A 22,448-nucleotide genomic window follows, 5' to 3' on the forward strand; every position below is an offset into this window, starting at 1 on the left:
GCTGTTCTTTTTTACGAGTTTGCTGGAACAACATTCATCTGACTCTTGAAATGAAACGGTAAAAGGGCGAATGTAATCACGAGATTCGTATTCACATCCGTAATATTCTATTTAAAAATTTTCCAGATGTTCGTAACTGTAAGTTTACGAACATTCAACCAAATTATCACTTTAGTCCTGCAGAACATAAGAAACATGCCAGATAATTGTAACAATATACATCACATTATTTGGACTACTAGACTAGTGTGTGTGTGTTTGTGTGTGTGTGTGTGTGAAGTATAAAATTAATATGATTTACAGAAAATTAGAGAAAATAAATTTGTAAACACTGCAAAGGTATGACGATAGTTTAAATGCAGCCACAACTTTGGTTTAGTTTAACAATTTACTTAAAATTTTGCCCACAATTCTTTTCTCGGAGCTGCAGAATCGGGTGTAAACGCTTCGCAATTTCCGATAACATTTACTAAACCATCAAAAGTAACAATGACACGCTCCAGAGAGGCCATTGTTAACTATCCCTGTTATTTTGAGCTAACCCCAAGTAGTAAATGGCGAGGAAATGTATCCCCTGAACATATTTCATGACAGCGTTTAAAGTATTTAAAGCTCACTCAGCTGTACTACGTACCTTTTAAGCACATTCGTGGATGGATGACCACCCTAACTTCTCGGGGAGTTATTTAAGGAAAGCAATAATACCAGTATATTTTCAGTGAGCCGTATTGAAGAAAAAGTGTCTTAAAGTAAAATCCAAAAACTAATATATAACCCACGGCAAAGCTCTCTGCTGTGTCTGTCATTTAAAAAGAGATGCTCATGATGCACAAACTCCCTTCGTAACTTATATTTATATACTTGGGTCACATGATGAACATATACATAAGTGTGTATCAGCTGAAGCCCCAGGAAAAGAAACGACAGAGTGAAGAGTACGTTCGTGTTAATTACATGTAACACTTGGCACTCTGTCGTTTCTTTTCAAGCATTCCCTTGGGTATACTTTTGTGATTTTTTTAGTATATATTATATATATATATATATATATATATATATATATATATATAATATATATATATATATATATATATATATATATATATATATATATATATATATATATATATATATATATATATATATATATATATATATAATATATATATATATATATATATATATATATATATGTGTGTGTGTGTGTGTGTGTGTGTGTGTGTGTGTGTGTGTGTGTGATGTCGTTTCATTTTATGTTCTTACTAAAGCTTTTAACAAGACAATTCATTTTAATGTAATTTTTTTAGTGATTTCTCATCCTTGTCATTTTTTCAGCCTGAAGATGAGGTTTTTAAACCTCGAAAGCTCGTTTAATAAAGAATGTTCTTCCTGGTCTTGGCACTGTTATTTATCATCAAGCTAAGATTTCCAAGTAGCCGCCCAATTACAGAGACTATATATATATATATATATATATATATATATATATATATATTATATATATATATATTATATATATATATATATATATATATATATAAATATATTATATATATATATATATATATATATATATATATATATATATCTATATATATATTATAGTAAATCAGTAATTGGGCGGCTACTTGGAAAATATTAGCTTGATGATATATATATTATATATATATATATATATATATATATATTATATATGATATACTATATGATATAATTATATATATTAAAATATATATATATATATATATATATATATATTGTATATATATATATATATATATAGATATATATATATATATATATATATATATATATATATATATATATATATATATATATATATATATAGTCTCAGTAATTGGGCGGCTACTTGGAAATCTTAGCTTGATGATAAATAACAGTGCCAGACCAGGAAGAACATTCTTTATTAAACGAGCTTTCGAGCTTTAAAACCTCATCTTCAGGCTGAAAAAATGACAAGGATGAGAAATCACTAAAAAATTACTTTAAAATGAATTGTCTTGTTAAAAGCTTCAGTAAGAACATAAAATGAAACGAACATCACATACAAACTAAAAGTTAAAAATTACGAAAAAACTAAAACAAAACGCAAAACATACAAAAACAGAAATAAAAATAATATGAAAGGTAAACAAATTACACTCAAAAATAAAATGGCTAACGACCCACTTTGTGTACCTATATGAAACTATATGATAGCTAGTTGATTACCGGACGAGTTGTTGTTCAATTCCGGTTTCATTTTCTTAATAAACAGCGACTCTGAAATTAAAAGGTCCAGTCTATTTGAGCAAAAAGACAGTACTCTAAAATCTAGGTGAGTGAAAGGATGGTCCTGTGCTAAACTGTGTTCCCTTATGGCAGAAAAAGGTGGTTTAGAAAGAGGAAACCTGTTCTGTCTCACAAGATAATATGTTGTCATTTTTAGATGTTTTAGATGTTCAGGTACACAGAAATAAGAGGTAAATTTGAGACTTCCGTTTATAGGAAAAGTACTTTTACTGGCTTGGGATTGAGTTATCTTAGTTTTTCACCAAAGTTGTTTAAAATTAATTCAATACGTACTTATGATAAATAGAGCTTACAATGTCTGTTGTGATTTTAATTTATTTCATCAAGACAGGGTCTTCCTCCAGAATTATTTTTCCGAAAATTCTTATCCCGTATTTGTCTTTTACAAAGTTCTGAAAAATTTTTTAGATGAGAAATTTTGTCCCAGACCGGTGTACAGTACTGCTTGTAAAGATGTGAAGTATATTAAATTGCCTTTCCTTGGTCATAGTAGCTACTTGGTACGAAAAAAGTTACAAGAAATACTTAAGCATAGTTTTTCTCAAGTTAGTTTCAGATTTTGTTTTTACTAACCCTTTTACTGTAGGATCACTTTTGAGGGAGAAGCCTGCTCTTCCTGTGGACCTTAATTCGAGTGTCGTTTACTTGTTTACCTGTTCGCAGTGTGGTCTGCGATACGTGGGATCTAGTTCCCGCTGGCTTAGACAGAATTTTGGAACACAGAGGTCTTTCCGTTAGAACTAGGTTTCCTCTTTCTAAACCACCTTTTTCTGCCATAAGGGAACACAGTTTAGCACAGGACCATCCTTTCACTCACCTAGATTTTAGAGTACTGTCTTTTTGCTCAAATAGACTGGACCTTTTAATTTCAGAGTCGCTGTTTATTAAGAAAATGAAACCGGAATTGAACAACAACTCGTCCGGTATTCAACTAGCTATCATATAGTTTCATAGTAGGTACACAAAGTGGGTCGTTAGCCATTTTATTTTTGAGTGTAATTTGTTTACCTGTCATATTATTTTTATTTCTGTTTTTGTATGTTTTGCGTTTTGTTTTAGTTTTTTCGTAATTTTTAACTTTTAGTTTGTATGTGATGTTCGTTTCATTTTATGTTCAATTTAATGTAATTTTTTAGTGATTTCTCATCCTTGTCATTTTTTCAGCTTGAAGAAGAGGTTTTAAACCTCGAAAGCTCGTTTAATAAAGAATGTTCTTCCTGGTCTTGGCACTGTTATTTATCATCAAGCTATATATATATATATATATATATATATATATATATATATATATATATATATATATATATATTTATTTATAAATGGGTATCTTTTTCCTTCCAGATCATTCGTCCTGTTTGTGAGCTGTGGGTATTATCTTTATGGTTAATGTTCCTCATTCCTTTAGCAGGTGAGTTTGCATTTAATGTCATATCTTGCGTAGGTTGCAGTGTTCACTTATAGTTTCCATTAAATTACCAGTTGTGTTCACACAGTTTTGTACATTTTAACTACGTACTATTGTATAGTCCCATAAACATTTCTTATTATAGTGGTGTATTTATGAAATGATAGCGTAATGTTGCAACTTCCTCTTTTATATTTATCGTGAGTAATTTTGGCTGTACCCCAATGTGTATGACTTATTTCATTGCCTCTGACAGAAGATTCTTTGACTTCCTTGATTCAGGCATCTTGATTCCCCTCCATAAGACCTACGCACAGAGACCAGCACGCATTATTGAAATTCCGTCACATCTGATTGTCTTCATTTATCAAAGGCAAAACCAAAATCCTAAATCGCACCTTACTAAGGGACTCAGATTTGATTAGTGATTTTAGGTAGTTCCGTCCCAAGTAAAGGGCGAAATATGGACGAATGATTAACAGCGGTTTGATTATTCATTTGGACGGGTATGCCATGCAAAAGCCAAAATGCAAGAAATGACCTTAACTCTGCATCACCATAGGTTGTCTAATTTAATCCTGGATCTAATAAGTTGGATAATTTTTTTCATATTAGGAAGTTGTTAACTGGCATAAGGTCAAATATATGCTACTTCATAGACCCTTGAAGTGTAGCCATACCCGACATCCTAAGTCAATTGCCACCAAATCTACTTTGGTTTAAAGTTACCTAAAGGGATCGTTGGTAGAGCCTAGACAGCTAGTGTATAGGCGATCTACATGAGCTATGTTATTACTTTACAAAAATATGTCCATGGCCATTACTCCCGGTGTTTTCCAGATGAGATGAACAAAAATCGTGAAAGATGGGGCATGATGCAGTGTCGTAAAAATGTTGTTGTTCGTCTAGAAATTGGTTAGTATGTAACTGCAGCAATTCTTGTTGTTATTCACAGTGGCCACGTGCATAATGAAGTCACTGCTAGTCACGGTTCAGTGAGTTGTCTGTTGAATGAGTGCCAGAAAAACTAAAACCTTGTTGAATAGCCTTACTGTTCTTCCACTCCGTGACTCATATTTGCATAATTAGTACTGTTATTAATGATTCTGAATATTTGACTATTTGCTGGGCGTTACTTTTCACTGTTAACTTTTTCCCTGCTCGTAAATTGCATTACATCTAATATAGTCAGTGAAGCTCTTTGAAACCAATATCACAGTATTTGAATGTGTTGCTCAATTTGTTCATGCTTTCTTCGTGATTAATTTTAGTGATTTCTACATCAAAACGATTTGAACATTCAGTACAGCCCATTGTTCCAGCCCTTTTTCAATCTTTACCAAATCCTGGTTCCATATAAATATATTTATATATATACACACATTATACATTTATATATATACTAGCTGACCAACACCTTGCTGCCCGGGAAAACTGAATGACAATCTCTCTCTCTCTCTCTCTCTCTCTCTCTCTCTCTCTCTCTCTCTCTCTCTCTCTCTCTCTCTCTCTCCAGTTGCTTCATTTACAATGCCCAACATTTTTGACATTTTATATTTCACCACTTCTCAACCATATCCCTACTGGGGCTGAACTTGGACTTGAAGGGCACCAGGAGATTGTCTGTTCATCCCAGTGATCCCAAAAACTCCAGGGATGTCCAACCTTTTAATTTAATGGGCCGCATTGCAAACTTAAATATTTAACTGGGCCGCAAAACCCCAGAATATCTGAATACATTTTAATGAAAAATGACAATATAAAACAAAACCATGTGAATACACTTTATTACAACATTATTAATATTGTAATGTTTATATGTAGCTATACAAAGAAAAAAAACCCATTAAATTTAGTTAACCAATATTAATTCAATGAGACTTTTGACTGTCTTCCAGAGTTTAATGAAAAATGACATTTTATCAAAACCATGTGAATACACTTTATTACAACATTGTAAATATTGTAATGTTTATATGTAGCTATACATATAAAATAACCCATTAAATTTAATTAACCAATATTAATTCAATGAGACTTTTGACTTTGTCTTCCAGCCAAAATGTTTTCAATATTTGCCTCGAAGGATGTATTCTTAATTCTAAGAATTTTTGCTAAATGTCTGTCAGTCACAGAACCAAGCAACTGACAATGTTATAAACTTAGTATGCATGCTCAGTTGTAAATTTCTTCTTAATCATATTGTTTTTTAAATTGTTTTTGTTTATTATTTTATTTATTAAATATAAAGTATTTTAATTAAATTACATGAAGACTCTCTAGCTCACTACATGATAAATTTGCTAAAAACTTTTTTTTTTTAATAAGAGTCGATAGTGGGCCGCTTCCAAACACTGAGTGGGCCGCAATGCGGCCCGTGGGCCACAGGTTGGACATCCCTGGATTAGACTAACACATAATTTTGTACATTTTATTTTTTTCCCCTTCCCACCCTGCCCTTCCTATTGGGACTGAACTTGTAATTAAAGCTCATCAGGAGTGTCACTAGTAATCTCAGCGACCTCAAAAGCTGTAGCTTTTGATCATTTTTATATGTCACTCCCTTCCCACCCATTCTCAAACCCCCCCCACCCCTTCCTATTGGGGCTGAACGAAGAGTTAACGGGCATCAGGAGCAAAGCTATTTATCTCAGTGGCCTCGAAAACTATGGATTTAACACTAATATGTCATTTTCGGTTATTTATACATCACTCCTTTCCCATCCCCTTCTCAATCCCCTTTCCTATCGGGGCTGAATTTGAACTTAAATGGCATCAGAAGTGTCATTATTCATCTCAGTGACCTTGAAAACTAAGGATTAAATACCTATCTCTGTCATTTTAGGTTATTTTTACGTCACCCCATTCCCACCCGTTTCCAACCCCCTCCCTATCAGGGCTGAACTTGGACTTCTAGGGGCCTCAGGAGTGTCACTATTCATCTCGGCAACCTTGAAAACTGTGGATTAGACACTATTATCTGTTGTTTCGGTTATTTTTACATGCCACCCCCTCTAATACAGTTTGATATCCTTGTTGCTCTCTATGGTCTTATTGTGGGAAGATGAGAGTCGACACTTTTAATACAGATAATTTTAGCAATGCGAGAACAGTGCACAACAGCAAAAGGCTTTGTGGATCTAATTCAAATTTATAAATGCCCTTTCCAGGTTCGTCTGGCCCCGAACAGGAGGCTAAACATAAAACAGAAACAATGAAAGGATACCCTTCAATTTCCTTTTACACAGACCCAAAATCAAGAATTGCTTGGAGCTCAAACAAATTTAAGTTGCCAGATAGCAAGGAGGTCACATCTAAGAGCAGGTAATGAACTGTTGTATCTTCTGATATTAATCATGAATTAAGGGATAATGTAATGGCAGGATGAATAAGTGTACAGCATGTTTGTAATATAATCTTAGTCCTAACTAATATTGTCATTCTTGCTCGGAAGATAGACTTTGGCAGTTGCCAATTCAGTTGAATCATTCTGTCACAAATTTCCTCTTTTTCTTGTTTTGCATAGGGAGTTCACCCAAGACACGTGGACACCATTAACATCATTGTTTTTGTTGTCTCAAATGACATCACGGATGGTTTCCATTGCATCATCTCTCCCATCGGTTACAAAAGAAAAGGATGATTTTACCTTCCCTCCTAGCACCAATTGCTGCAGCTCCAAATCTGTCATATCCACAGCATTTTCATCACACTGGGATGCACTTTTGCAGACGTCTGTCTCAACAAATATTTGCTGCAATGAGACACTTTTGCTGTCAAGTACAGAGGTAACTCTAGAAAGGGGCTTTAAGGCATGTAATTTTGAAAATGGACTAGAGAGCAGCCATCAGTTTCAGTGCATTTCATCCAGTGTTCTAGAAAATACAAACGATCCACAAAATTTTCTTTCTTTCCAAAGTACTCAGACAAATATATTATCCTTATCATCTGTAACTGGTCAGAATCTTGGAATTCAACCTTCTTTGCTGGCAACTCCTGTTCTCTCATCTCTAACCCAAGAGAGCCGAACAGTAATGTTACTTGACTCTTCGTTGATTTACCATGAATATGACCCAATCTTGTCAACTTCTCGTTTCTATGAAACCTTGCTAGATTCGTCATTCCATAGCCAATATCCTTCATCACTCTTATATACTTATGGTGATGAAAAACCAACTGTTCATACTGTTGTATATTTATCATCGGAAAGTACGATGAGCCCAACAGTAAGCTTTAGATCATTACCAACTTCAGTCAGTTCAAATACAAATTATTCATATAATTTAGTATCTGTTGATATATTTACCCAGCCAGAAACTTCATCTTCTCTGCTCAAGCCCTTTGCAGTTAAGTCATTCACAATAAGTACATCCTCAGTTGCTTTAACTGCCACAACCCTCCGCTCATCACCTCCCTTGTATGATGGGTCTAGTGATATTGAACTAAAAACTCAGACTTTTTCACCACAGATACAGTGCAGAACATCTTTAGGTCGTAACTTGTACAAGAATGCCAAGGAAGAAGGTTCTGAAAACTTACTGCATCGCTGTTGGGACATTTTGTGTTCTGAGGATTATCCTATGATTTATTCCAGTCATGTGAAACAGAGAAAAACATACTGGTTTGAAAAAAGCACTCAAGCATGCTACGACAGCTTATGGCCTGCAGATGGGATGGATTCAGGTCTCAGTATAAAAGCTAATATTGATAAAAATTTTTCATTTATCATTTTGAAGCCATCATGTGTACAGTCAAAAGGATTTTCTTATATTGAAAATATTCAAGCTAACTTTCCATTCTTGCCTTTCTCTTGTAGAATCTACCTTTGTCAAGCTGGTGCAGACCTACTATATTATGGAGGAATCCCTGCTGTTCTTATTCAGCCCTCAGTTCTGAATGGAGAGAATTTGTCTTCTTGTATTACTGACTTACACAAGAAATATAATGATGACAATTCATTCAAGCCAGGGAGTGTTAGTGTTTATTCTTTTGAAAAGTATCCTTTGGAATTTCCTTGTCCAACAACAGTTGTATTTAGAGTTCACGAATCTGGAACTCATTTGATCATACCTTATCGGGCTTCATGGTGCCCACCCTTGAGTAGAGACACATGGCATGATATGTTTTTATCTTTCTATTTGCTTTTCCAGAGAGGAGAAGGTTACCGATTCTTCAAATGTTTAAGAGATAAAAGCAGGCGTTGGGAATATCATACCAATAGGTATACTAGTTTGTTTGAGTATCTTTTAAAAAGGAATATCACATTTCCTGAGCTGCCAGAATCGTGCATTGACTATGTATGTGACGATGAAGTGGAGATTACCCATATCAATCAGCCTGGTGATGAGAAGGAAACTTTTTGGTTGTCCTATGTAAAAAACTGCTCCAAAACTTGGTGCACATCACTGGCAAGTAAAGTTTTGCAGTGTCAGGAGCAGGCTAGTGGCACTGACATTAAAGATGTAGCTGACATTTACTACCCTTCAAGGAATGAAATGAGAGATTATTTCTTGTACCTTACCATGAGCTGGTCTTGCCCAAATGGTAATGGAGAGGGAGGTGAGGGACAATTACGAGCGGAAGCCTATGCAAATATATGGTTAAAGAGCCCAACTGCATCATTCGCCTGTTCCGAGTTGCTATGTACAGCTGCTGTTGAGCGCCGCATTAAGAATGAGATTATTGTACACCTTGTTAACCATAACAAAACTGTTGATGCAGCTGCTTGCTACAAATATGCTTCACCAACAGATTACTATTCAAGTGAAATAATACAAATATTTTCATTCTCTGTAAATGAGACTGAAAACAAAATATTATTCATAATCACAGGGGAGGATTTTGATAGTAAATCAATTGGTCTTCTTGGGTCTCTTTATTCAAGATCAAAATTAGAGCTTACAAGATGCTGTGACAGATTCCCATTAGGAATATCAGCGTATAATTTTAATGGAATTATGTATTATAGTTGTTATAACAGTAACATTTCATTAAAGTTTCCCAATTGCTTGGTAGCAAATGACATGTGGTCAGTAATAAAAGTCAAAGAAGAGTTATCTTTGGTTCTATTCAGGCAAGGTGAATTTCCTGAACACTTGAGAAGATTTTTCGAATGGCTAGCTTCTATGGATGCAAAACTTTCTATAACTTCAAAGGAATTGTTTCTAAATTCATTACCTTATGGTATTCATGTAATGCTAAATAACGTCATTTTTATCTTCAAATTTGAAGATAATAGACACCCTGCTTTTATAACATTCCTGTCAGATCTACAAAAGACTGACTTTCACTGCATCACCTCCAGCTATTTTACTGTATGTTCTAATGGTAGTAGCATATTTCCCAATTCTTGGCATACTAAGGGGTATCTCTTTATTATACACAAGTGTTCAGTTACTGTCAGTGATAAGGATAAGATTGTTCTTTTGCTTTTAACGCAGTTCCAAGATACAGGATTTACAGTAGATTACTTGTGTCAGAACAGCACCATTGTTGTCATAGTCCAAGCACCATCTCATCAAGTTACTTACACCACCAGCGGTTCTACTCTAGAATCGGAAAAGGTTCTGCAAATGCTGAAGACTGCAAGTCCTTCATGGATGTGGAAAAGAGATGTAATCATCAAACCCTGGAGCACTTTAATTTCAAAAGGCTGGTGTGTTCACATTAATGACCCAAAATACATTGAGCATTACCTAGGATTGGGTGCCTGTATCTATTATTCTAAAAACAATGTATCCATATTTCTACAGGTACCAAGTCGGTTGTATCACATTGATGTTTTTCCACTGACCGTTGAAAATAAAAGTAATGTTATTCTGTCAGTTGCTGGCTTAAAGGGTCTAATAAAGCGGCATAAGACAGTAATTGCCACATCTTCTGATGTACACAGCTCAAAAGAAATACTCCTTCATACTTTACAAAGAGCTCCTGTCTATCCAGAGTTAACACAGTTCTATTCTCAGAATGAAGCAGGCACTCTGAATTCAGTTAAAGTCTTTACACAAATTGTGATTAAAGCAATACTCACTAACAATAGCCAATGCCTTAATGACTTGATTCAAAGAAATTTCTTTTTTTATCAGAGCGATCATATATCAATAATTGGGCCTATTAAAAAGGATTTCACAGAAAGCTCTTGCTTCCTTTCACTTCCTATCAAAACCATTGATATGCTACAATTTTACCTGAGGCAGAACATGACAACATGCAATAAATTCTGGACTTCATGCTACTTCAATATGATTATTACATACTTAACTAGGCCACCTGTTGCTATAGATTGGGACTACTTGCCTCCATCTTGTAAAGTCAAGGAAATTATCCTTCTAGCCATTAGTATTATTATTACTTTGGTAACAATTACTGGCAACTTTTTAGTTCTAACTGTGATTTTTAGAACAGATCTAATTCAAGATGAAACTTTCCTATTAAGGACATCACTTGCTTTTGCAGATCTATTATTTGGTATTTTCCCTGCAGCCTGGTCTATATTTGATCAGATTTCCCTCATATTTGGGAAGGTCAGTCTGCAACATTTTGACCCAAATTCGATCTATGCAGGTTTTAGGCAAATGAGTTTGGTACAGCCTGTGGGTTTTCAACAAATAAGGTTTGAGAGGTATGGATATTCTGTGCTGTCATGCATAATGTTCAACATTTCTGCAAATGTGTCTCTGTTAACCCTTGCCATGATGAGTATTGAAACATATCGGGGCATAATTTGTTCACCTCTAAGTCGTCGTCAGATCTTGGGTGGTATATCTCTAACATGGTTCATAGGCATTGTACTCTCTGTGCTTGTCAACAGGCGACAGGATGGATGGTCATTCACTGGCTACTTTGACCCTATCACAAAGTTAACGACTAGCATGGGATCATCGGCACCTTCAGTGTCACTTGTTATATTCTATGTCCAGGTGGTCGTCTTAGGTGTAGCTGCATTGATTATTTTAATTGTTACCACTATTGCATTGGTTAAATTTTCTTACAGGAACCATAAAACAATGCAGAAGTTGACTATTCATTCAAAGATCCGTACAGACAAGAACTGGAAAGCCACTCAGACTTTCCTTCTAATGGTTGCTCTCTTTGGAGTTTCAGTCATACCGCTGGTTGTGGATGTGATTTTGGACTTAGGTAACACAAATCCAATTGGCCATTTCTTTGCTTGGTGGCTGTTTATGGCTGGAACATCGTGGAACTGGGCTCTTTATTCAGCAAGATCAAGCAAATTTGCCCGTGAACTTCGGAAACTGTTGACAAGAAAAAGAACAAACGGTGAAAAATGACAAATTTTTTAATCATTTGTATTTTTCATAGCTAACAAACCTGAGGTCTTAACAATAGAATATTTTCCAAGTGCCAGCTGGTAACCAGTTAAAACAATCAGATTGTAAAGTAAAGAATCTGTGAGACCTGGTAACGCCTGCGCGTACGAGGTGAAAGCTGGTCAGAAATCGTGTATTCAACCTCGTGATGCACCAGTCCTTTCCCAATCCAGGAGATAAGAAAATGTAGAGAGGGGCGGCTAGCGGTGGGCAGTACACGTTAAGAACTCAGGTTTGTTGGCTATGAAAAATACAAATTGATTTTAAAATTTGTCATTTGTTCATTTGCGGAACAAACCTTTGGTCTTAACAATAGGATAGACATACTTGGAGGGAGGTACAGACATCCTAAACTGGCTGGGAGTTAACCCACTTGACCACATCCCAAAAAAAAAAAAAAAAAAAGTTCTAAAGGAGGTGGGCCAATGCCCATGAGAAGATAGATAAACTGATATCTAGCAACTCAGCTATCTGGGTTGCAATACAATGATATATGAGCAGGTTAATGCATCTAGGGAACTAAAGAAAATTCTGACTGTTCAATAACAAACCATATAATCACCGGGGCCTGTTATTACTCCTAACGTCCCCTTGCTAGAGAGCAGAGTATTTGCTACTGAATAGAGGGTTTGATTATTTCAAAAATAAATAAAGCATATGACGAGTCTATTCCTCAACCTTCCATAGGAAGAAGAAAGGAACAAAGAGAAAGAAAAACACCAGCCAACTCATTCTTTCTTCCACACAATCACCTTAGGTAAGATACAAAATTAAATTGCCCGATAAAGGGCAATGGATGAGTTACACAACTTGATGGGTAGCCCAAGGAAAATGCGTCCATAGACTTGTGGGCAACATCTCTTTATTAAATGAGGTGAACGTGGATTGGCGCAACCAAATACCAGCATTCAAAATTCTATGAATAGCAAAATTTTTTTTAAATGCCAGAGACGAACTTACACCTCTAATGTCATGCACTCTAGCCTGCAGAGACTCAGTGACAGAACTATCAAGAGACGAATAAGCCTGCTTGATCGCCTCATGTATCCAGAAAGTGTTCTTTGAAACAAACAGCCTACCACACTCAGGTTTGAGATGTCGAGTCCTTTTAAGATAGCAACGTAGGGCTCTGACAGGACACAACTAGAGCTCTTGTGGGTCTTTGTCCACAAAGTCATTCAAAGATGGAATGAAAAAAAAAAAAAAAAAAAAAAAAAAAAAAAAAAAAAAAAGGAGGCAAATCTGTCATGTACCGAGGATTCTGTTTTGTTTGTATGGTGTTTTTACATTGCATGGAACCAGTGGTTATTCAGCAACGGGACCAATGGCTTTACATGACTTTCGAACCACGTCGAGAGTGAACTTCTATCGCCAGAAATAAACATCTCTTACCCCTCAATGGTTTGCCTGAGAATCAAACTCGCGACCACCGAGGTGGCACGCCAACACCATACCAACCATCCCACTGAGGCGCTCCGAAGGGATTCTGGGTCTTAGCCACAAATTCTGGGACAAATTCGAAGCTCACAGACCCCCAACCCCTGGTATGTTTCATATCATAACTTAGGCCATGAAGCTCCCCCCCCCTCTCTTTGAAGAAGCCAATGCCAAAAGGAAAACTGTCTTGAGGATCAAGTTTCTGTCCGATGAGTGACACAAAGGCTAGAAAGCAGCTCTAGTGAAACTTCTAAGGACAAGTGAAACATCCCATGTCAGAGCTTAAGTTCCCTTGGAGAACAGCTCTGTTCAAAACCATTGAATAACAAGATCTCCCAGGATGAAGAGATATCTACACCTCTTGGACGCAATACCAAGCTCAACGCCGCTCTGTAGCCCCTGATAGCAGAAACTGAGAGGCCTTTTTCATCCCTGAGGAAGACCAAAAAATCTGCTATACGTTGAACAGAGGTTTGAGTGGAGAGAAACCCCGTCAGTGACACTAGTTAGTAGTAGATTGCCCATTTTCCCTAGTAAACTGTTGATGAGGACTTCCTGAGATGACTGGACATACATCTTGCTGTTTCCTGAGAAAAACCTCTTGCTCAGAGGAGATACTTGATAATCTCCATCCATGAAGAGACAGGGATTCTACTGACTGGTGAAACCTTTCAACGTAAGGCTGGCGGAGAAGTTGCCACCACGGGGGAATCTCTTGGAGCCTCTGACAGAAAAGACAGCAGGTCCGGAAACCATTCTGCCTGCAGCCACAGAGGAGCTACCAGTGTCATCCTTAGATTTTGAGAACTCATCACCCTGTTCAGCACTTGATGGATCAGGCAAAACAGCAGGAAGGCATACACTTTTAGGTTGTCCCAAGGGTGTTGGAAAGCATCCTCCGCCAGAGCTAGAGGATCTGAAACCACCAAACAGTAAACTTCTAGCTTTCTGTTGAAGCGAGTTGCAAAGAGGTCCAACATAGGCCTCCCCCATACCTGAAAATGCCTGTCTGCCACAACTTGATACAAAGACCACTCTGTGCCCAGGATCTGGTCCCGATGACCCAGCTTGTCAGTGACCACACTCTTATTGCCTGGCATGTATCTGGCAGAGAGCTCCACCATTGTTTATTGCCCACTGGTGTAACTCGGCAATCAATGATTGGAGCTGGTGAGACACCAGACCCCCTGTTTGTTCACATAAGTGACCACCATGTTGTCAGACATCAGTACTACAGTGTGACCCTCTACCTTCTCCCGAAAATCCTTCAGACCCAGAAAAGCTGCCTTCAACTCCAAAACATTGATGTGTAACAGCTTGTCTTCCATACTCCAAACACCTGATGTAATGAGGTCCCCTAGATGTGCACCCCAACAGAGGAACGTTCTGAAGAGAGGAATCTCCTGGCGGGGACCAAAAGTCTTTAGATCTCCATTGCAGAGACCGAAGATGTAAATAACCATGAGAGACCAACTTCTCGAGAGAAGACAAAATCCTCAGAATAACCTGCCACTGGTGAGTTGGCTGTCCTGGCTGTATAGGAACTTTATAGGAACTTGTGTGCCACTACCCACAACTTCTCCAACCTCTGGTCCGATGGAGAAACTGTCAACGCTGCTGTATCCTAAACCATACCAAGATAAAGAACATTCTGGCTGGGATCGCGATTCAACTTCTCTAGGTTTACTACAATGCCTAGCACCCAACAGCAGCTTTTTCCTGGAACTTGCTAAGACAAGCCAGTCATCAAGGTATCTCAACAGGCAAATCCCTTGAGCATGAGCCCATGTCAAGACTAGGGAGAGGACCCTTGTGAACACCTGAGAGGACATGGTCAACATGAAGCACAGGACCTTGAATTGGAACATCTCTCCGAGAGGGAAGCAGAGAAACTTTCTGGATGAAGGATGGACAGGCATCTGAAAGTAAGCATCCTTTAAATCTATTGACAGCAAAAAGTCATCCCTCACTGCTGCCAACGATGTCTACAGCATCTCCATCTTGAACCTTGTCTTCCAGACAAAATTATTCAAGGTGGAAAGGTTGATTACTGACCTCCCGTCACTTTTGGTACCAGGAAAATGCGACTGTAAAACCCTGGAGAAGGACACATTCCTTCCTCTATCACACCTTTGTCCAGCATTTTCAACACTTCGGAGAGTGGTAAGAATAAGTCTGACTGAGAAATGGCCTGTCCGAGAGACGGGGAGAGAAGTCGAATGGCAGTAGATATCCCACCCATAGAACATCTACTACCCACTTCTTCACTCCATAATCTCACCACTTGGCCCAATGGCCTGCCAGGCATCCCTCTACACGTGGCAGGAGGGAGAGGCGCCCACTCTATTGGCGACCCCTTCTGCCCCTTCCTCTAGAGCCCCTCCCAGGCTTGTAGGGACGGGATTGAAAGGGACGCTGCTTGCTAGACTTAGCCTGAGAGGAGGACTGAGGGACCCTAGCCAAAGCAAACCCTTAGATGGCTTAACAGGTGATCTTCATACCTGTCTCTGAGGAGGAGGAGGAGGCGGGCGATGTAAATGTGCCTCTGACTTGGAAACTGCCTGATGGACCAACCTGTCCTTGGTATCCGCCCGTCACCGGTCAGTCGCTTTTTTAAACTCAGTTCTCGGAAACAGGAACTCCGAATCCAGAAGATCCTCATTCCTGAGCTTGCCACCTTTGACAAAGCTACGTCTCTCCTGGCTAGTAGAAAGTTGGCCCATAAGTTTGAACTAAGATGGCCCAGATAAGAAAATCCTTAACCACTGGACTACAATAGTCTAGTGAGAGAAGACGAACTCACTAACCCTTTTACAGACCTATCTGAAGCAATCTTGGCCATTAAGTCAAGCCATGAGACTGTCTGGAAGATGGAAGCCACCATACTCTCCATAGCTAAGGCTTCCTGTGATGACAAGGAAGGACCCTCTGACACCAAAGCGTTCACATGTTGTAAGATGGGCTGAGCGTGGCCCGATGGGGAGTTCAAAAGAAGTCTTAGGATCCTGACTGGCACCCAGCAAGGCTTCTAAGCATGTAAGATGTAGGTGTGATTGAAGACTGAGCTTGCATTCCACATTCATGATTGTTGAACCCACATATGAGATCAACAACCTCCGCAAAGGCAGACAATAACTCTTGTCTCCCTCCTCTTGCTCCGGCAACAGTGACCGACAACATGAAGAAGAAGGTTTGGCAGTAACGTCCTCCTTTTGTAGCAGCACTGATGAAGTTTCACTAGAGAATCTAGCTTTCTGGACATTAACAGTAGGGGAGACGCCTGTAACATTAGCAGATCCATCTATCAAAGGCTCTTGAGCGTTAACCGGCAATGATACTAGAGAATGGTCTCGGCTCAAACTGTGTACAGACTCGTGTGAAAAACCATGTACACCGTCTGTGAAAAGATCAAGTACATGTCAAGCGAAACAAGTACGTGTTCATGGGAAGAACAGCGTACATGGCCGCGTGATGAGATGAGTACACGTCCATGAGACATCAACTAAGCACGGTACTGAGACCAAGAACGTAACCAAAGAGAGCTTCTTGAAGGTGACCGATTCTCATGATCAAGACTTCTTTCAGGTGAACGAGGAACCCGTCCGTGGGCCAAGGAATCCTTACACTCTCGGCCGTCCACCACAGTTTTGTCGAGTGACGAATCTTTACACACAGCTTGGATCACTTCCGTTTCTGCAACTTTTGCTCTTTTAATCGGCACCAGAACTGAGGCAGATGAAGAAGGAGCACCTCCAAAATCATTAGCACACACGTGCAAGCCTGAAACACGTCCGTGTACAGCAGATGATGGATGACTTAACTCTCATACTGTCACATGCAGAGACACACAGCCTTGAAGAGAAGATATAGACGCATTACCAGCATACATAGGGGAGATCTGACCATGTAACGAAGACGAGAATGACTCCTCTCCGCAGATTCCACTGTCAATCCCACGAATGCTAACATGCGATGGGGAAGTACGACCGTGTGGGGCAGCTGGCGAAGCGCTCCTCTCACCTGCATAACCACGGACGTGCGTAGGGGGGACACGGCCATGAGAGGCAGAAGGTGATGCACTCTCTGCTCGCAGAAGACAGAATCACAAAGTCCTTCATCCTCCAATGTCTGTCACAGTTTGAGAAGGTGCTGGGAGTGATGTCATGACCTCCCTATGACCAGAGCTACTCAATGGTCTCACAGGCGGAGGAATAAGGTGATACCCAGGGACCATAAGCGATGTTCCACAAGATGATTGCCCGCAAGAGCCAATGTAGAGATGTCCAGGGGGAGGCGGAAGAGCAGTGGGGGCTTGGGGGGGAGCGAGCCTCCAAGAAATGCAGCAACAAACCCTCCAAGAAGGGTGAACCCTATAGCCCAAGCAACACCCAGCCTGCCGCCATTTTGGATGACTCCGAATCTGAAATAAAGGAATTAGATGAGGCAGCCTCCTCCCTCCCGGGAAGAAAATTGGAACTCGAGGTAGAGGGGCATCCATTACACATATCACCCTGAGGCACTCCCGATACTTCCATCAACGAATCAGTGGAAGAAAAGGAAGGAGACACAGGAACACCTGAATTAGCATCAGGAAGAGTGATTTAGGGAGAAGGAGCAGCCGAATGGTCCAGACAAGGTGAAGAAAACCCCTCCCAAGAGGAAAGAGTCAAAACTCTGCGATGTTCCCTCTTCCTAAAAAACAACCACCACTGTGACTTAGGCCAGGCACGACATTCCAGGCAGGGATTCGTCACCGTGCAAAAGTTAGCTCTGCGGATCTGTAGCTGACAACGCCAAAAACCTAGAGCATGAGAACCCCTGAATGCCCGGTACATGCGTTGACAAGGCCGTGAAGACTTGGGGGAAGCCATACCAACCAACAAACACACACACACCAAACACACTGAAAACAGAACATGGGCAGAAAAAACTGGCTTGGAAAAAGAGCAGAGCATAAGTATCAACTCCCCAAGGCAGTTAGGAAAAGACTGGTGCGTCACAAGGTTGAATGCGTGATCTAAGACCAGTTTTCATCTCGTAAGCACAGGCATTGCCAGATCTCACAGATTCCTTGCTTTACAATCTCTGATTGCTTTAACCAATTACTAGCTGGCGCTTGGAAAATATCCTATTGTTAAGACCGCAGCTTTGTTCCGAATATGAACAAAGACAGTAGTAGTTAAAGCACCTTTGTGACTAATCCTTGTGTTGGATTAAGCTTTGATCGTCCTTTGGTGGCCAGTTTGATCGGGTATGTGTATCTGTGCAGACAGACCACTTTTTTTATTACTAAAAAGTATTCAAGTGGTCGGCTTAAAATGTTATCCGCACTTATGCATTGAAAAACATTACTAAAAAAAAAAAAAAAAAAAAAAAAAAAAAAAAAAAAAATTTAAGCGCATGGTAACTGGGCATGTACAACTGGTACAGTATATGTACTTCTGACAATGATCTGCACATGTATCTCATTGTCTTGTTTTTAACCATCTCAAAGCTTGGATAGCTTTAAGAGGATTATTCAATTTCTCATACATCAGATTACATAATGGTAATGCCAAATTAATGTTACAGATTTTGGTTATTTCAGGTTATAAATATAAGTCACCATTGATCACTGTTTATTTAGCAAAATTTAAGATATTAAGGCTTCAACATGGAACCAATATCATTTAGTATACATATATCTGACTTCAATATAAATTTTATCCTTTATAACAATATATATCTACTATGACTATTTAATGAGACGTTACATTCAAGACTATTATTTTTAGTAAAGTTTCTAAATTAAATATCACTTGTCAAATTTCATTATATATATATATATAATATATATGGTATATCAAATGAATAATTATACAATGAATGATTTCAAAATTTAGCTTTTATATTCATGCAACATGTATTCTTGCTTTGCAAGAAGCATGATATTTACAAAGCTAATAGCTATCCCCTATATTCATATCTGAATATTATACAGGTGAAATGCAGTGAGCTATTGTTATCTAGGACTTTTATTTACACATGAGGATTTTTAACCTGTGCAAGTCAAAATCATGAGATTATTTACATATGTACAAACAACTACCAACTAAATCTTATAAAAAGATAAAAATCACAGCACTGTTCATTACCCTTCCTAAGACTCCCAACACTTTATTATAGTCTATATCCAAGCATCGTGTCACACCCAAGTGTCCTGTTCATTTTCTAGATTGAGCCTGTAAATCAAATTAATTGCTAACATCTAGTATGATTTGTAGTAAGGAACACAGGAATAACAAATTGTTTTAGTAGAATCTTTTATACATGGCTTTCTAAAACTGGGTAAAGAGGATTCAATGTTGCTTCCTGAACACTGAGGCGTCTGTGTAAATTTTCTTTATCATCCACATCACAAGGAAGCACTAGTTGCTGTGGTCTAGAGAGGTCTGGTGAAGAAGTTCTTATGCGCTCATGAGCTAGCCATGCCTCTAAAGACCTGTCTGTGTTCAGTCGTTCATCTGCCACTAGTGGTTGCAATCGTTCCCAGGCAGAAAGGCGAGCAGACCTAGGATTATTTCGTGTTGCTTCACCACTCTGCAACCATGCCCATTTGGCAAGATCTTTAGTTCCACCAACAGTATGCCTTCTTTTAATAGGGCCTCTATAACCTGTTCGTCGCATTCCTGATTTACTTACCTTATTGTTGTTCATATTATTATTTGAAGGTTTCATTGGACTTGAATTAGACTGAGGACCAGTATTTTGCTCAAATTTTTCCTTTAACTCCTTTACATTATGTTTTCTATTTCTTACTTCTGAACTGCGTTTTGTTGGTCCAGTGGAATTTTCTTTGGTTTCTGATTTCCTTGACCTTCCCATAGCTTCTTGGATATCTGATCTTTTCATTTCTTTGGGCCTTTTCTCGTTGAGACTTTCTTGTGTGTCAGTGCGTTTAAGTTCCCTTGCTCTCTTTTCTGTCTTCTCTTTCATATTATTCTCTGTTTTTTCTGACTTAGTAAGGGAATCAGACCTTTTCACTTTAGCTTCTCTTTTCGAATCCTCAGAAACCAGTTTATTTTCTTCTTCAGTATATTTGTTGGAGAGGCTTACATCTTCTACCTAGAAAGAAAAATTTAATGGTTATAGTATATAGTGACACAGCATCTACCTACAGTTTAATTTTAAAGAAGGAAAACTTGTCATTTTATAAACAAATTCAATATTTTTTCCTGTGGAAATACAAACCATTGCCTTTTACACATGAGACTCGCTTCTTAGATATGAGGTCACCTTTGTCAAAAGAACGGAAGTTGAACATAACCAAAAACGGTGTGATTCTAGCCGTGATCACAAGGAAGGGGTGCATTGACTCCTGTGCCCTCCTGTTGAGTCAGGTATAAGGATGATACAGCAGCAGGGCTCTGGACCTGAATGAGGATCAGGAGCCAAACTTAAATTACTTTGCAAACTAGTCTCTGTCAAAATCTTCCTCTTCTGATAGAATAAAAGAGTATTGGGATTTCTTGACTAATCTCTGTTACTGGTAAGGGTATATGAATTGCCAGGTTAGCCTTGGTTATCAGATGGTCACATTAAAAACTGTAGGTCATAACCAATTTTAAAAAGTTCACACGAAACTTCCTGGGTAAGATATCATTCTCACTAGCCCTACAAATCATAGAATAAGAAAATATCCCAGGAGAATCTGTTCTTTAGACAAAATGTCTCAAGTCCTTTAAAACAGACTTGATACCTCTAGGTGGCTTTGCTTATGAACACAGTATTTACACTTCACAACTAAGGGTGGTTGACCCTGCACATGTACCTCTTATCCAAGCTTTGGACCAGCAAGTGTATAAGCTCTTGACTTTTGTGTAAACAATTGTTTATATAAAAAAATTGCAAATATTTTATACATCTGACCATTGCTGTTTCAAGAATACTGCAAGATTATGGCCACACTTTCCTAAGTGCCTTCTTCATCATTGGCGTGGGAACAATCAACTTTCATAATGTACGAAAACCTTTTTCATAGCATCATAACTTAAGGGTCTGGATTTTTATATAATGGATTATTGCCCATACAATTTCTAATGCTAACTTAAGAATCTTAGGGCTAAAATATCATTCTTAGGAAAAATCCTAAACTTCATATGGCTACAACGTGTTTCTTGTGAAAAACTTTGGTCCACATGCTGCAAAAAAGAGGTTGGTTCCCCCTTGATAGCTTAAGGAAACAAACCAAAGTACATCTTTCATGCATAGCAGAAAGTCTGAATGAACATACTAATTACAAGGTCAGCCATATTGTGGCACTACAGAAGTAATGTGTTGACCCTCCTTCAGTTGAAGAAAAGGACTCGAGGACCAGAACCTCTGACACATTGATATTCTCTGGAAGAGCCAAGAGGATTTCCTGCATGGGGAGTACAACGAGCACTGATGTACCCGAACGCAACAAAAAAACACAAGTATAGAAGATAAAAGGGATTAGAGATTTCTCTTGCAAGACAATGCTCTAGGCTAGAGCACGACGAAGATGTTTGATCATCCCTCCACCCAATAAGGGGAGTATGAGGGAGTCCATATGTTCTCTAGGTAGTCTTGGTACCTACCCCTTTTTCTCCAGACTCCCTTAAGGAGGGAGGTGGAGAGGGTGATGAGCTAGCATGCAAAGAGCACTCAAGAAATGAGGAATATTTTCCTCCTGTGTCTACTGGGGCTTGTATCATAAAGATGTCTACAAAATAATTGAAATCTTTAAGATCTTCCATTACAGTTATGCTTCCTAGATATAGATTACTATATACTTCCTAAAAGAACATTTGGAACAAGAGTGTCACGAAGAGGAGGATGATCACAGTGATAAAGAAACTGAGGATATTAAGAAGAATGCTCGTTTGAAGTTCAGCAGGAGGGACAACTTCACACTGTCAAGTATTAACGGCAGGTGTTGCATGAGCTGTGGATTTTGCAGA

At 38.4% G+C, this 22,448-nt stretch overlaps 2 protein-coding genes across 18 annotated transcripts in view; one reads left to right on the top strand and one right to left on the bottom strand.

The window, feature by feature from the left end:
• LOC135222373 (uncharacterized) overlaps nucleotides 1-19,328 on the top strand; it is a 54,838-nt gene extending 35,510 nt beyond the window's left edge. The window contains exons 4-7 of the mRNA XM_064260461.1: nucleotides 3,655-3,721; nucleotides 4,559-4,633; nucleotides 6,889-7,042; nucleotides 7,245-19,328. Coding sequence (XP_064116531.1) covers nucleotides 3,655-3,721; nucleotides 4,559-4,633; nucleotides 6,889-7,042; nucleotides 7,245-12,009 — 5,061 coding nt within the window. The 3' untranslated portion in view covers nucleotides 12,010-19,328. The remainder of the gene's footprint in view (nucleotides 1-3,654; nucleotides 3,722-4,558; nucleotides 4,634-6,888; nucleotides 7,043-7,244) is intronic.
• The window catches only part of LOC135221710 (rho GTPase-activating protein 21-A-like), a 669,873-nt gene continuing 666,514 nt past the window's right edge, over nucleotides 19,090-22,448 (bottom strand). For all 17 annotated transcript variants that reach the window (XM_064259480.1, XM_064259473.1, XM_064259475.1 and 14 more), the window contains one exon: nucleotides 19,090-20,589. In XM_064259480.1, the coding sequence (XP_064115550.1) occupies nucleotides 19,789-20,589 (801 nt within the window). In that variant the 3' untranslated portion in view covers nucleotides 19,090-19,788. The remainder of the gene's footprint in view (nucleotides 20,590-22,448) is intronic.

This window comes from Macrobrachium nipponense, chromosome 3, assembly GCF_015104395.2.
Source record: "Macrobrachium nipponense isolate FS-2020 chromosome 3, ASM1510439v2, whole genome shotgun sequence".
NCBI classification, from domain to species: Eukaryota; Metazoa; Arthropoda; class Malacostraca; order Decapoda; family Palaemonidae; genus Macrobrachium; species Macrobrachium nipponense.